Source organism: Piliocolobus tephrosceles, chromosome 10 (assembly GCF_002776525.5).
Source record: "Piliocolobus tephrosceles isolate RC106 chromosome 10, ASM277652v3, whole genome shotgun sequence".
Taxonomy (NCBI): domain Eukaryota; kingdom Metazoa; phylum Chordata; class Mammalia; order Primates; family Cercopithecidae; genus Piliocolobus; species Piliocolobus tephrosceles.
This window is the reverse complement of record NC_045443.1, coordinates 7,079,726-7,094,941: the sequence shown is the minus strand read 5'-3', so window position 1 is coordinate 7,094,941 and position 15,216 is coordinate 7,079,726. Positions and strand designations below refer to the sequence as shown.

At 48.4% G+C, this 15,216-nt stretch overlaps 1 protein-coding gene across 3 annotated transcripts; it reads right to left on the bottom strand.

Moving 5' to 3' along the window:
- Nucleotides 1–4,977: 4,977 nt before the first annotated feature.
- Nucleotides 4,978–12,963, bottom strand: COPS7A (COP9 signalosome subunit 7A). Of its 3 annotated transcripts, none has more exons than XM_023232442.3 (8): nt 12,525–12,963; nt 11,885–12,089; nt 8,829–8,904; nt 8,524–8,612; nt 7,389–7,591; nt 6,335–6,440; nt 6,023–6,174; nt 4,978–5,844 (listed from the first exon to the last, which is right to left on the bottom strand). In XM_023232442.3, the coding sequence occupies exons 2-8, from the start codon at nt 12,044–12,046 to the stop codon at nt 5,805–5,807; spliced, it is 828 nt and encodes a 275-aa protein (XP_023088210.1). In that variant the 5' UTR covers nt 12,047–12,089; nt 12,525–12,963; the 3' UTR covers nt 4,978–5,804. The 3 variants fall into 3 exon arrangements, with proteins under 3 accessions (XP_023088210.1, XP_023088212.1, XP_023088211.1); XM_023232444.3 differs by having other exon boundaries at nt 12,552–12,767; XM_023232443.3 differs by having other exon boundaries at nt 12,454–12,688.
- Nucleotides 12,964–15,216: the final 2,253 nt, after the last annotated feature.

Genomic DNA, 15,216 nt, shown 5'->3' with positions numbered 1-15,216 from the left:
CGTGAGCCACCACATCTGGCCTAGTTATTGCTATTTTCAGTTTGGTTCTTTATCTTCCATTTCTTTGCTAAGACTTTCTTTAGGCCAGGCAAGGTGGCTCACATGCCAGCACTTTGGGAGGCTGAGGCGGGCGGATCACGAAGTCAGGAGCCTGTAATCCCAGCTACTCAGGAGGCTGAGGCAGGAGAATGGTGTGAACCCAGGAGGCGGAGCTTGCAGTGAGCCGAGATCGCACCACGGCACTCCACTCCAGCCTGGGCGACACAGTGAGACTCTCTGTCTCAAAAAAAAAAAAAAAAAGACTTTCTTTACATTTGCTTCAAAAGCATTCTCCCTTTCTTCTTCCTGCATGGTTAGACCGCTTGCAGCATTTGCTTTAAATTCCAACACTTCCACCTCCTTGGGGTTGGTTGTCTTTTCCCTGGAGAGTTATCTGTATGCTGAGTCATCTTAGATTACACTCTGGATATTTTGAATATTATGTTTTGAGGCTCTGGGTCTTGTTAAAATCTTAAGGAGTATGTTGAACATGTTGAATGCTAATTTGTTTTAGCAGGTAATCAGGTTCAGGCAGCAAGTTTTGACCTGCCTTTTTAGCATTGCGGTTTCAATGTCAGTTTTATTTTAAAAGTGTTCGCAGTGCTATTTGGATCCGTCCGGCTCAGAGGCCACCCAGTGGCCAGTCAGACCTGGACAGTGATCCATTCTGTAACTCAGTTCACAAAGCCTTAGCTAGGCTGTTTAGGGACAGATCTATGCTTGCACAGCTCACAGTTTAGCCCAGGAGTTCATGAACTTTTATGGGACTGTTCTCTTGATTTTCCTCCTGTGGTCTCTCTGACATTTTCTGGGCCCCTGGGGCTTCCCTCCCCATTCCCATATGATCGTGCCACTGTACTCCAGCTCCAGTGACAGAGCGAGACATGGTCTCAAAAGCAAAATAAAACAAAAAACAAGATACATTTGCCAATTGACTGATAAATGAACATTAAGTATAGCATTGTCTATCTTGCCCCATCCCCCAAATTATGCATTTCCTATTGAAGGACAGGCAGTGGGTCACAGAATGAAGCTTTCTGCCTGCAGGCCTTTATCCCACTAGTCTTCCCATCCAAGATGCTCACCCTCTCTTTTATCAGGCTAATTGCTACTTGGGCTTCTGGTTTCAGTTTAAAGGTCATGTCCTTGGAGGCTTTTCTGACCCCAAGCAAGATGTAGATCTCAGTTAAATGCTTTCGTGTCATCCAATACTTTTTTTTTTTTTTTTTGAGACGGAGTCTGGCTCTGTCGCCCAGGCTGGAGTGCAGTGGCCGGATCTCAGCTCACTGCAAGCTCCGCCTCCCAGGTTCACGCCATTCTCCTGCCTCAGCCTCCCGAGTAGCTGGGACTACAGGCGCCCGCCACCTCGCCTGGCTAGTTTTTTGTATCTTTTAGTAGAGACGGGGTTTCACCGTGTTAGCCAGGATGGTCTCGATCTCCTGACCTCATGATCCGCCCGTCTCGGCCTCCCAAAGTGCTGGGATTACAGGCTTGAGCCACCGCGCCCGGCCCACCCAATGCTTCTTAAGGTACTTATCACACTTGTAATATATAACCATGTACTTAAGAACCTCAAAGGAAAGGACAAGTTTCTCTTACTCTCTTGCCCTGCACTCAAGTTTCACTTTTGCCCTTCTCTCTCAGACGATGACCCTGGGCCCCCTTACATGTCTTCCAAGGCCCTGCAGTAGCCTTTTCAGAGCCCTTGCAGAGCTGAGACAATGAGGGTGATGATGGCACATTTCCAGTTCACACGCTGGAGATTCTAACTCAATAGCAAAAGGTGGGAGTGCGGTCCAGGAATGCACATTTTCAGAAGCTCCCCTGATGATTCTGATGCTGGTGGCCCCGAAAAACTGTCTGTGGTAGGGAGCTTCTAACACGGTTTCCAATGATTCCTGCCTTCTGACAGTCACACCCTGTGTAGTCTTCACCCCTTGAGTATAGACTGGACCCGGTAACTGGTAAAAGTGACATGATGTCACTTCCATGATTAAGTAACAAAAGATTGTGACTTCATCTTGCTGGTGTTGTCTTTCTGGCTCTTGCTGTGATGGAGGCTACCTGGGTGGCCTCTGGCCAGCAGTCAGTCAGGAAATGAGGTCCTCGGTCCAGCCATCTGTGAAGTAATGAATCCTGCTGACAACCACTGAGTGAGCCGGGAAGCAAATCCTTCCCATTTGAACCCTGAGAGGACTATGGCCCCAGCTAACACCTTGACTCCAGTCTTGTGAGAAACCTAAGCAGAAAGCTAAGTCAGCCGTGCCCAGATTCCTTACCCATAGAAACTGAGATCATATTTACATGTTGTTTTAAGGCATGGTTTTAGGGTAATTTATTACATAGTAATAGACAACTGTTGTGACCAGCCCTAAAATCACCCAAGATTGCTATCCAGTAAGGATCAGCATGTGTGTGTGTGTGTGCAAGTGGAAGACAAGATTCTTGGTTAGGAAGATTCTCCTGGTGCCCTGGGCCTGGTTACACATGGAATCCCTAAATCTTAAACCACATTTCTGGGTCAAAAACCGATCCTCGCCACCTCCCAAATAATTTACTGTCCTTTCCCCAGGCCTTCACAGCCAAGACACTTCTTTCTGTAAATCAAAGGTAAATGGCATTTGTCTTTGTCCCATAACCTTGGGATGTGAATGCTTTTCCCTCCCTCCTTGGGTGAAGTCAGGCAGTCCCAGCCTAGCTCACATTGGACTTGAGAGCCATTCTTAAAGGACAGAGTAAGGGAGGCCTGGGAAGTTATGGCACCATTAGCTGGGACCAGCTTACAGGTAAAGGCGATACTGAGTTCCAAAGGAAAACTGGAGCATGGGCAGGGGTGGCAGGACAGGCTCAAAGCACCAAGAGTTAGCAACTTTTACACACTGGAGGGTGTGGGAAGAAGGGGTTTATTTCAGAGGCAGAGACTGAGAATCAACTCTTGCTTGTCTAGGTAAAAACTGAGAAGCCAGGAATTTCAACTCCTGAAATGGGGCACCTTAGACTGGTCTCATTAAGTCACTGCCCCGCTCAAGACAGCAAGCTTACCTAGCCAATTTGTAATCAAAAACCTAGCATCTGGCCGGGCATGGTGACTCACGCCTGTAATCCCAGCACTTTGGGAGGCTGAAGCAGGCGGATCACCTGAGGTCGGAGTTCGAAACCAGCCTGACCGACATGGAGAAACCCCGTCTCTACTAAAAATACAAAAATTAGCCGGGCGTGGTGGGGCATGCCTGTAATCCCAGCTACTTGGGAGGCTGAGGCAGGAGAATCACTTGAACCCAGGAGATGGAGGTTGCAGTGAGCCAAGATCGTGCCATTGCACTCCAGCCTAGGCAACAAGAGTGAAACTCTGTCTCAAAAAAAAAAACCACACACACACACACAAAAGAAATGCAGAATCTCACTCCCACTTTTTTTTGTTTTTTGAGACGGAGTCTCGCTCTGTCAGCACGCTGAAGTGCAGTGGCACCATCTTGGCTCACTGCAACCTCTGCCTCCTGTTCAAGCAATTCTCCTGCCTCAGCCTTCCAAGCAGCTGGGATTACAGGTAAGCGTCACCATGCCCGGCTAATTTTTGTATTTTTAGTAGAGATGGGTTTCACCATGTTGGCCAGGAAGGTCTTGATCTCTTGACCTCGTGATCTGCCTGCCTCGGCCTCCCAAAGTGATGGGATTACAGGCATGAGCCACTGTGCCCAGCCCCCACTCCCACTTTCTAACTCCATGACTGATAGCTTTAGGACCAATGAAGGGTGGTCCGTCCTAAGTCTCCACCTAGAGAACATCACAAGCTCTGGGGAGCAGCTGTCAACCCCAGGACCCTCAGAATGCACCCACTTCACACGCAAATGAAGGCTCACCTGTCCCTCACAGCAGAGCTCTCCAATCTAGGGAGTCCATGGCAGCACTCTAGCTAGGCCAAGGATTCCGATCCTTCTAGCACACTTCCTAGAGAGCTCTAGTGGACAGAGGGCAGGAGTGCAATGGCTTCTTCTTGCCACAGATCTGACAGTTCTGTGTGGTTCCGATGTGAAAATTCAAGTTCATTATCAACTCTTTCCCTTATAATTCTATGAGGTGGGAGGACATAGACTGAACTCAAGTTCCTTGAGAGCAGAAACAGTGGCCACCATTTGCATGTCCAGAGCCTTTTTTTTTTTTTTTCCTTTTGAGACAGAGTCTCGCTCTGTCGCCCAGGCTGGAGTGCAGTGGCGCCATCTCGGCTCACTGCAAGCTCCGCCTCCCAGGTTCACGCCATTCTCCTGCCTCAGCCTTCCCAGTAGCTGGGACTACAGGTGCTCACCACCGTGCCCAGCTAATTGTTTTGTATTTTTAGTAGAGACGGGGTTTCACCATGTTAGCCAGGATGGTCTCGATTTCCTGACCTCATGATCCACCTGCCTTGGCCTCCCAAAGTGCCAGGATTATAGGTATGAACCACCACACCCATCCTTTTTTTTTTTTTTTTTGAGATGGAGTCTCATTCTGAATGTCATTCAGGCTGGCGTGCATGATCTCAGCTCACTGCAACCTTCACCTCCCAGGTTCAAGCGATTCTCCTGCCTCAGCCTCCTTAGGGCATTGTGGGCGTGCACCACCACACCCAGCTAACTTTTTTGTATTTTTAGGAGACGGGGTTTCACCATGTTGGCCAGGCTGGTCTCACACTCCTGACCTCAAGTGACATGCCCACCCTGGCCTCCCAACATATTGGGATTACAGGTGTGAGCCACTGCACCCAGCCATATCCATTACTTCTGAACAGATGCTGAGCAACCTGTCCAAAGGCATACAGCTTGCGATCTAGGCCTCAGCCAGAGACTCAGCAAATAGTATCTGGGTCTCTTCATTTTCCAGTACTGTTTCTTTTAGAGTGAATTGGGAATGAGTCTTCTTCCCATCCACAAATATCAAACACAGAAGATACCTGGTTCAGGGTAGTTTGTAGATAGATTTCTCATAGATTTATTTCTGTGTCATGTTATATATAGATATATGCATATATACCTTTTTTTAATACAATCTATATACCCTTCCCTTCCCCACCAAACTCACAAAAGGAGATTAAACTCTTCTAGGATTGCCATCAAGCTTCCCAAGATGGCCAGGGCCAAGAAAGACCCATCTCTCAACACGTTAAGAAACGGCTGCCATTCTTAGGCTCTGGGGTTGAAGCGGCAGCAATCCCAGGACCCAAGGGCCAGAGAGAGGAAAAGAAACGACTGTAGTGTGACAGGATTCTAGGACGAACATGTCCAGTGACTCCTGGAATGGCACACTGGCTCCCAGAATTCTCAGGGTGTGAGTAAAGGTGGGGGCCCTACGGCTCTTCAGAGGCTGCTCAATAGGTGGGGGGTAAGGTATAGGAATTGGGGATCAGGCATGCAGGGATGGGGTGGTAGAAAAAAACGCCTGTGGGTTATGCTTGAAACACAGCAACCCCTATCAGGGCTACCCACCTACTCAGTGACATTTAATGAACAGGGACAGATGCTGAGCTCTTAAGGAAACGGGGGAGAGAGCATAGCAGCGGGGAGTAATGGAACACATGAAGTCACAAAAAACAAAAAGTACCAACAAAAACATAACCTACATTTGCCTCCTCCCTAGAGAAGGTGTGGTCTATGTTTGGGGTGGGGGGAAGTGAAGGGTCATGAACCTAGGATTATCAGCTGGCCAGGGGCACAGGAAGGCTCTCTGAGGACTCCTAAGAGGCAGGCAGGCAGCTGGGACCCCACATCCCCAGGGAGGAAACGACAGTCCTTTCAATTCGACTTGGACCAAATCTTGGCACTCCCTCGGAGCCTGGCAAGGAGAAGAGAGAGAAAGAGAGAGAAAGAGAATGCAGGGAATCCCCTAACCTCTGGAGGTTTCCCCCACTCCCTACTCCCACGCAAGTAACTGAAGGAAATGAGGACGGAGAGGTCCCTGGGGTAAAAGCAGAGCACCCTGGAAGTGAGCAGTTCCTGCTACCCTGGCTCACCCCTTGCCCTTTGAGGCTTTCTTGCTGGGCTGACGCTGGTTGGTGCCAGGAGCTGGTTCCCTCAGCTCAGTCAGGTGTTGCTCAGGGTCCTGAGATGTGGCCGCGGCTGCTGCTGCCGTCGTAACTTTAATGGTTTTTTTAAGGTTGGCAACCTACCAGGATGAAAGGAATAGGGATAGCAAGGAAGGTTCCAGAACCTTCCACCCCTGCTCATCTGGTTGTCTGCTGCAGCCACTGTCCAAATCCTCTCTGCAAAGGACAAGTGGCCCAGGCTGGGGGAGCTTGGGTCCGCCCGCTCCCCTGACTGCTCACCTCACTCTCAATCTGCTGCTTCAGGCCCAGTTGCTGCTCCTTGTGCTGGTTGGCACGGCTCACCTGCTCCTCAATGCCTGACAGCACAACCTCACAGCCCACACACCTGCGGGAGTCAGGGGAGAGAAGTGTCGCAGACAAGGGCTGCGATCACAGACTCACAGAAAACTAACTCAAAAAGAACCCTAAAGGCAGGGCGCAGTGGCTCACCCCCGTAATCCCAGCATTTTGGTAGGCCACGATAGGCGGATTGCTTAAGCTCAGGAGTTCAAGACTGGCCTGAGCGATACGGTAAAAACCTGTCTCTACAAAAAATACAAAAATTAGCCGGATGTGGTGGCACGAGCCTGTAGTCCCATGCTACTCGAGAGACTGAGGTGGAGGGTGGCTTGAGCCCTGGAGGTTGGAGGCTGCAGTGAGTCAAGCTGGTGCCACTGCACTCCAACCTGAGTAACAGAGCCAGAACACAGCTTCTGGCATTTTGAGTTGGGAACCCTCAACAGGGCACCTAGAAACTACCTGTGATAACATTCCTAGCAGTGGGATGGACACTCAGTGTGGTCAGAGAGCGATAAGGAAGTGCCTGGAGTGATGTGCAAGATGGCAGTAGGAACCAAAAACAAAATAGGGTAGCAGATGCTAAAGAGAAAAAGAGGTGACTTAATGAATACAGAAACCCTGAATTTAGATGGGGACACAAAGAAAATAAAAAAGAGGAAAAGGTCCATGGCCTGTGGACAATGGTAGTGATAGATCAGTCAACAGAATCCAGCCTAAGATAGGCGACCCACCTTACTGGTTAGGATCCCCTCAAGTGTACCCCTCCCTTTCCCTCCCCCAATTGCTATATCACAGACACTGACTTCTGCCGCCTCCCAGGGTCTCCCCCACTCCTGCATTCCCCAAAAGCCTTTGGAGGGATAAATTCATTTACCTTCATCCTCCTGGGTTCACCTCTACAGACCAGCCCAGCTCTTGCCCTCTCTCACCCTGAAGCACCTTTCTCTTTCTCAGGGTGAGAAGGAAGGGGACAGTGCCAGGATACGGTTCTCACCATTCCTGCAGGGTTCGGGCAATGGCATTGAGGTCCTGGCGCTGGATGTCCCGCCCGATGCTGTAGTCAACCTCGAGCCGCTGGTTGCGCTGGTCCAGGGAGCCACGAAGCACGTCAGCATACACAGCCTCAATCACGAGGTCTTCCAGCTGCCGCACATTACGCAGGGCAAGAGCCTCCAGCAACACTGCATATGGGATACACTGGGGCCGCGGAGATCAGGTCAGGATTTGTGAGGTTCCGCAGCAGAAAAGGGCTTCCAAAAATCTTCCCTCCTTTTCCCCCTGCCCCAGCCCACCTGCCCGCCACTCCCATTCCTAAATCACTTCCTCTAAGAGGCTGGTTCTAAAACAAAATAAACAAAAGTATTCCCACTTCAAAAACAGCATCATTAGAAGGACAATCATAAATAAAATACAAAATGCTCCCCTAACACCCTCACCCCTGCCACACCACAGAGGGAGAAAATGACATCTGCCTGGGTGTCACTCCTTTGGCCACAGCTCAGAGTATCACCCGGTCCTCGGTCAAGATCAGCCTGACATAGGGGAGTAAGCGGAAGTGGGAGAGGTCTGGAGTTACTGTTTATCATTTATCCTCTGCCTACTTGCAACAGGCATTCTTTTGGAGGTATCTCTCAATAGATAGCCTGGTTTAAATTAAATCCCGAGGACAACTGAGAGTCAAGTAACTATTGTGAGCTGCAGACTGGGCAGGCTGGGGAGGTGGGTATATTAGACAAAAAACAGCCTAACGGGAATATACAGATACTTCTGGGATATATATTTCTCATCCTAATAAAGAGAAGCCTAGCACTTCATTAAGAGAGAGCCTGGTTTCCAGCAGTAGGGAAGAAGGTATTGTTGAACAACACCTGAACAATATCCTACTTGCTATTTTGACCAAAAACACAAAAGATGTTTATTTAGAACTTAAGTTGATTAAAAAATAAAAACAACACAGAAAACTAAGAATATTATCAGCCTAAATGGTTGCTAATGGAGTTTATATACAGACCTTGGACAAGGGGAGGGCAGGAAGCAGCAACGGTCCAGACAAAGGCTGTCCTAGTGTGGACTCCCAGGGACATACAAAAGGATGCTCAAGACTGTAGGACTGAGGGACTGCCACTCACCTTTACTTTAGCAGCCAGGGTGACAACTGAGAGGTGTCGAAGCTTATTCTTCTGAGCCTCTGTTAGCGGAGGAAGATTCCGGGCTTCAGCTGGGAAAAATGACAAAGTGTGAGGAATCCTGATTTCAGTTTTCTGGGAAGCCCTAGCCTCCTTCCCTCCCCTCCCACTTCCAATGCCAATTCTTGACCCTGAGCCTACGTGCCCAGGGGATCTAAGTGGGATATCCCAGGAATTTCTTCTGAGTCCCTCCAGAAATTGCCCTGCTCCCATCTCCACTACTCCAGAGCACCAAACCCTCTGGTTACCTAAGTAGTCAGCGTATGTCCCATAAGCAAACACTGTGAGCAGCCGGAAGGTGGAGGCAAAGTCACTCTCAGCCAGCTGCAAGAATGAAGACAAAGGAGGTGACCGAAGTCTTCCCTCTCCGCCCTCCCAGCCTTACCCTGTGTGGAACTCCACTTTTTGTTCCATCTTTCCCAGCCAGTGTTAACTCTCCTGGCTCAGCAAAAGGAGTTCTCTGCCTCTCTGATCACACTTCCCACAGGAAGGCCTCATTTCCACCTTCAGGCCTTTGTTTACACTATTCTCCCAAGCCACAATGCCCTCTTGCTCCATATGCCATCCAATTCCTACCCTAAATTCAGAGTTGAAGACATTCAGTTTTCAGAGTCGAACAGACACACGCACCAGACACTGCCAATTGTGTTGTCTGGCCCTCAGAGTGTCTGATATTTCTAAATTGGAATATGTCTGGGCAGTGTGCAGTACTCCCCAATTCAACAGACTCCTGCCTCAGCCTCACTCATCTCTGACAGCTGCACAGCCTAGAAAGACATCTAAATTTGTGGTCTCTGCTTCAGACCCACCTGACCAGGACACTGTCTTGCATCACCCAGTTCAGTTCACCCAGATTTCCTCTCCTATCATGGATCACTCATTCTGGCATTTTTTTTTTTTTCCGCGATGGAGTCTCCTTCTGTCACCCAGGTTGGAGTGCAGTGGTGTGATCTTGGTTCACTGCAACCTCCGCCTCTTGAGTTCAAGTGATTCTCCTGCCTCACCCTCCCAAGCAGGTGGGATTACAGGTGTGCACCACCACACTGAGCTAATATATGTATTTTTAGTAGAGACAGGGTTTCGCCATGTTGGCCAGGCTGGTCTCGAACTCCTGACCTCAGGTCCACCTGCCTCAGCCTCCCAAAGTGCTGGGATTACAGGCATGAGCCACTGTGCTCAGCTTCATTCTGGCACTTAATCAATCAATCCTTGCAGAAGGTTGCTACCTAAGAATATCTTTCCCATCCTGGCTAACACGGTGAAACCCCGTCTCTACGAAAAATACAAAAACTAGCCGGGCGAGGTGGCGGGCGCCTGTAGTCCCAGCTACTCCGGAGGCTGAGGCAGGAGAATGGCGTAAACCCGGGAGGCAGAGCTTGCAGTGAGCTGAGATCCGGCCACTGCACTCCAGTCCGGGCGACAGAGCGAGACTCCGCCTCAAAAAAAAAAAAAAAGAATATCTTTCAACAAGATTATAGACCCAGTCTCTGGTATCCCACAGAGCTATGCAGTAATTGCCTCAGAAGAAATACTTGCTAAATAAATAAATAAATTAGATTTACATCCATTCGTCTTATCTCAACTGTAATGTAAACTTCAGAAGGGTAAGCTCCATGCCTGATACTTTTCTTGTATTCCCAGACCATAAGAAGGGCAGTTAACAGCCACTCAGTAAGTGCTTCTTTTTCTTTTTCTGAGACGGTGTCTCGCACTGTCACCCAGGCTGGAGTGCAGTGGTATGATCTTGGCTCACTGCAACCTCTGCCGCCCTTTTTTTTTGTTTTTTTTTTTAATTTAACTTCTGGGATATACGAGCTTTTTTTGTTTGTTTTTTGTTTTTTTTGAGACAGAATCTCACTCTGTCGCCCAGGCTGGAGCACAGTGGCACAATCTCGGCTCACTGCAACCTCTGCCTCCTGGGTTCAAGCGATTACAGGCACCTGCCACTGCACCCAGCTAATTTTTGTATTTTTAGTAGAGAGAGAGTTTCACTACCTTGGCCAGGCTGGTCTTGAACTCGTGACCTCATGATTCACCCACCTCAGCCTCCCAAAGTGCTGGGAACAGGCATGAGCCACCATGCCCGGCCCTGTTTTTTTTTTTTTTTTTTTTTTTTTGGGACAGAGTCTCGCTCTGTCACCCAGACTGGAGTGCAGTGGTGCCATCTCAACTCACTGCAACCTCCGCCTGCCGGGTTCATGCCATTCTCCTGCCTCAGCCTCCCGAGTAGCTAGGACTACAGGCGCCCGCCACCACGCCCAGCTAATTTTTTGTATTTTTAGTAGAGATGGGGTTTCACTGTGTTAGACCGTCAGGATGATCTTCACCTCCTGACCTCGTGATCCGCCTGCCTCAGCCTCCCAAAGTGCTGGGATTACAGGCGTGAGCCACTGTGCCCAGGCCTGTTTGTATTTTTAACAGAGACAGGGTTCTGCCATATTGGTTTCACCTCCTGACCTCAGGTGATCCACCTGCCTTGGCCTTCCAAAGTGCTGGGATTACAGGCGTGAACCACTGCACCCAGCCAAGTGCTTCTTTCTCATCACCTTGATGAATACTCTTTAGTTCCACTGCAGATGAAAGCAGGGAAAAGTCAGCCAGTTTTCACCATATCACAGAGTGATCCAAAAGGTTAAACCACAGGGCCCAAATAACTTAGCTCAGTTTACCCACATATCACTGTCAGCATGTCAGGACTCAGGCTGCCTCCTCTGACTGTAAATTAACTCTGCCACTTTCATGTGAATGGTTCTCTCTGCTGTGTTCCTAGTGTTTGCCATGTGTCTTTGGGAAAAAGACACGTTCTCCCTTAGCTACCTTGAACAGATTAGCATATGCTGCACACAGGGAAGAACAGGGCATGCTAATTTAACATGTTCACTACCCACTTGTACCAGACTTCACACTTTCCCATAATCTCACTTTATTCCCACAACAGAGGGGGCAGTATTGTCTCCATTTTTAAAAGAGAGAGCTGAGGCCCTAAAACAAAAGTGACCTGATCAAGGTGACATGAGAATTAACAGCTATTACACTGGTGGAGACGGGCTGGAAATCAGGTTTCCTATTCTGAATAACATGCTCTTTTGCTTAAAATGAAAAATAGTGGACTTTACAGATCCTTTATCTCCAAAGGAAAGCTGGTTTGCTTGTTTACTGGTTACTTTTGCAAGTTGGCATTTAATCATCACTGTTTTCTTGTTCAACTGAATGGTATGGGATCACAATTGAGCCCTGCCCACCCATTCTCAAATTCAAACCTTTGCCCATGCTTCTCTGTGGACTATTCAAGCCAGCAACCCACCTCTCTAACATTGGGCATGTCCAGCAGTTCTCCAAATACGTAGACACCAGGGGCCTCCAGCACCTGATGGATGAGTGTGGCCAGCGCTGCCCCCTTGGCCGACTTGGCTAGGAGCAGAAATTGCTCCTGGTTCTGCCCTGTCACCTTCACTTCTGCACTCATGACTGCACTGAGCTGGGGGCACCTGGGCTCAGGATGTCCAGAGCTGCAAGGAAAGAGAATGTGAAGCTAGAGATCCCGGATGGCTGGTAGGATGGGAAGCACAAGGCTGAAGGACTGGATTGTATAGGCACTAAGTCGGTTCTGCGGTGAGGAATCAGACATGGAGCGGTCTAGAATTCTGATCTACGAATCCTAAAGTCAGCCACTTCACAAGGCTGCCACACCCACCCCCTCCCCTGAGCCTAACCCCAAGCCCCATCAGGTACACCCCCATTGAACCCCAAGACAGGATGCAACGGAGAAAGGGGTGTCGCATGGTGTCCACACTAACGACGACGCTCTCTCAGTTCTCCACTCCTGCCCCGCACGCGCCCACAACCACGTGACCTCACCCCAAAGAAGCTTACACGTGGCTCCGCCCCCTCCCTTAAAGACACCGCCCAGCGACCGTGGGCTCCCGCCGACTGCTTCGTCGTACCCTGGGTCAGGCTCTGCGGGCCGCTACCTGGAAGCTTCGACCTCCAGCGCACCGGGCGGGGCCGCCGCTCCGTCACCTCCGGCAGCTCTTCCAAGCCTTTCCTGCCACCTCCCTGAAGAGTCGCTCTGGCCACTAAACTCTATGGCGGGCTTCCGGCCGTACTTCCCCTCTAAGGACGCAAATTTCGGCAGGATATGCCCCGCCCCCGTGTTCCGACCGCTGAAGCTCCAGTGAGGGACGCAAGCATTCTACTCTCCGATTGGTCGCCGGGGGAAGAATGACGGGCGCCTTTTTAAATACTGTATTTCAATAAAACTTTATTAGTGGAAGAGCGCTAGCCACTAAACACATACATCTTTGGCGGGGGTGCCCGGTCTCGGCCGACTCTGTGTTTGTTCTAAGCCGCTGGAGAGCTGGAGATCAGGACTGCCCTGGGTGCCTGAGGCAAGAGAAAAGCTGTAATGGAAGGAGTGAAGAAGAGGGTAAAAAACGGGATGGGGGAGTAAGGGGCAAAGAGGAAGTAAACAATAATCAGTAATAGAAGTTTAGCAGCAGAGATCACCTAGGTGGTTCAACCACTCACTTTTTTGAAGAGCAGGAGAAAAGAAGTGAGAAAAGTAAAAGAGATAATAATTGCTAACATGTATTGAGTGCTTACTATTGGTCAGACATCTTTTAAAATTTTATTCCATCGAATCCTCACAAATATTCCCAGTGTGACTTCAGGACACCCTGTACCATGATTACTGTATATGTATTAATACTTGTAGAATGATGATTTCAGTACATGGACTCTTAATTTTTTGGGGAGGAAAAACCCCTATGTTATTCTTATTTTACAGAAAAGGAAATTGAGACTCATAAAAATCCAAGGATTTATCTGGAGCTTTTCAAACTCAAAACCATCTTTCTACTTCAACATATTTTAATAAAAACAAAAACAACTAACATTTATATAGTGTTTTATATTTCACAGCAGGCTTGCAGAAGGTCAAGTGAGGGTAAAGTTAATGACATCTTGGCCTTTGTGTTAAGCTACGAGCATTACTTAATTCATCTGATACAACAATCTAGTAATTGTTATCTCCACTTTCCAGATGGAAAAACTGAGATTCAGGAAAATTAAGAAACTTACAAGTAATGGAAAGACAAGAAAGTGAAAAAGAGAAAGATAAAGAGAAATAGGACTCGTAGGCTGTTAGGGCTAAAGGAACTGCAGATGCAGTTTATGGTCCACATATTTTGGTTTGTAATAGAAAATAAGCAGAAACACAGAAAGGAAAGGGAAAGGAGGAAGAGGAGAAGAAGAAATGAATGGAAAAGGTGAAACAAAAGTGAGAAGAAAGAATCAAAGGCGTAATAAAATATTAAAAGTTTGAAGGAACCAAGGAATTAATGAGACCAAACTTATTTTTTTTTTTTTTGCATCTACCCCTCCCCACCCAAGCTTATCTTTTCTTTTTAATTTTTATTTTTTTTTTGAACCAGGGTTTCGCTCTTGCCACCCAGGCTGGAGTACAATGGCACGGTCTTGGCCCACTGAACCTCTGCCTCTTGGGCTCAAATGATTCTCTGCTTCGGCCTCCCGAGTAGCTGGAATTATAGGCGCGCGCCACCATCCCCGGTTAATTTTTGTATTTTTAGTAGAGTTGGGGTCCAAGTTTATCGTTTTTAAAGAGAGAAGGGAAAAACATGTAAGATGAAAGAATGAGAAAACAACCCATATTTGTTCTATGTTGCACCAAGTGCTTTATTTGTTCATTTTTTACTTTTTTTTTTTTAAGAGGCACAGTTTCACTCTGTCGCCCAGGGTGGCATGCAGTGATGCCATCACAGCTCACTGCGGCCTCGATTGTTCAAATTTTTATTTTATTTATTTATTTCTTTTTTTAGACAGAGTCTCACTCAATTGCCCAGGCTGGAGTGCAGGGGTGCAATCTCGACTCACTGCAACCTCCACCTCTCGGGTTCAAGCGATTCTCCTGCCTCAGCCTCCCGAGTAGCTGGGATTACAGGGACATGCCACCATGCCCAGCTAATTTTTGTATTTTTAGTAGAGATGTGGTTTCACCATATTAGCCGGGATGGTCCTGATCTCCTGATTTCATGATCCACCTGCCTCGGTCTCCCAAAGTGCTGGGACTGCAGGCGCGAGCCACCGCACCTGGCAAATTGTTCAAATTTTTATTCGATTTTTGCAACCCTATGAGGTGCATATTAGTGTCTTAATTCACCTGTGAGGAACACAGAGTTAGGAACTTCTTAGGAACACATAAGTTAAATTGTTGAAGGTTACCGGTCTGTGATGGAACTGAGATTTAATGCAAGTTTGTCTGACTCTAACACTGTATTGAGAAAGAGAAGAGAGCCAGGTGTGGTGGCTCAGGACCGTAATCCCAGCATTTTGGGAGGCCGAGATGGGCGGATCACTTGAGGCCAGGAGTTCGAGACCAGACTGGCCAACATGGTGAAACCTCATCTCTACTAAAAAAAAAAAAAAAGTTAGCGGAGTGTGGTGGCAGACCCCTATAATCCCAGCTACTCGGGAGGCTAAGGCAGGAGAATTGCTTGAACCCTGCGGGAGGAGAAGGGGATGGAGGCTGCAGTGAGCCAAGATCCTGTCTCTGTACTCCGGCCTGGGCAACAGAGCGAGACTCCCTCTCCAAAAAAAAATAAGCGAGCTGTGCACAGT

Coding starts and splice junctions, on each gene's coding strand:
- COPS7A (XM_023232442.3), bottom strand. CDS start 12,046: ATGAGTGCAGAAGTGAAGGTGACAGGGCAGAACCAGGAGCAATTTCTG. Junction 8,905..11,884: donor ACATGCCCAATGTTAGAGAG/GTGGGTTGCTGG, acceptor TCATTCTTGCAG/CTGGCTGAGAGTGACTTTGC. Junction 6,441..7,388: donor GCCCGAACCCTGCAGGAATG/GTGAGAACCGTA, acceptor TGACTCCCGCAG/GTGTGTGGGCTGTGAGGTTG.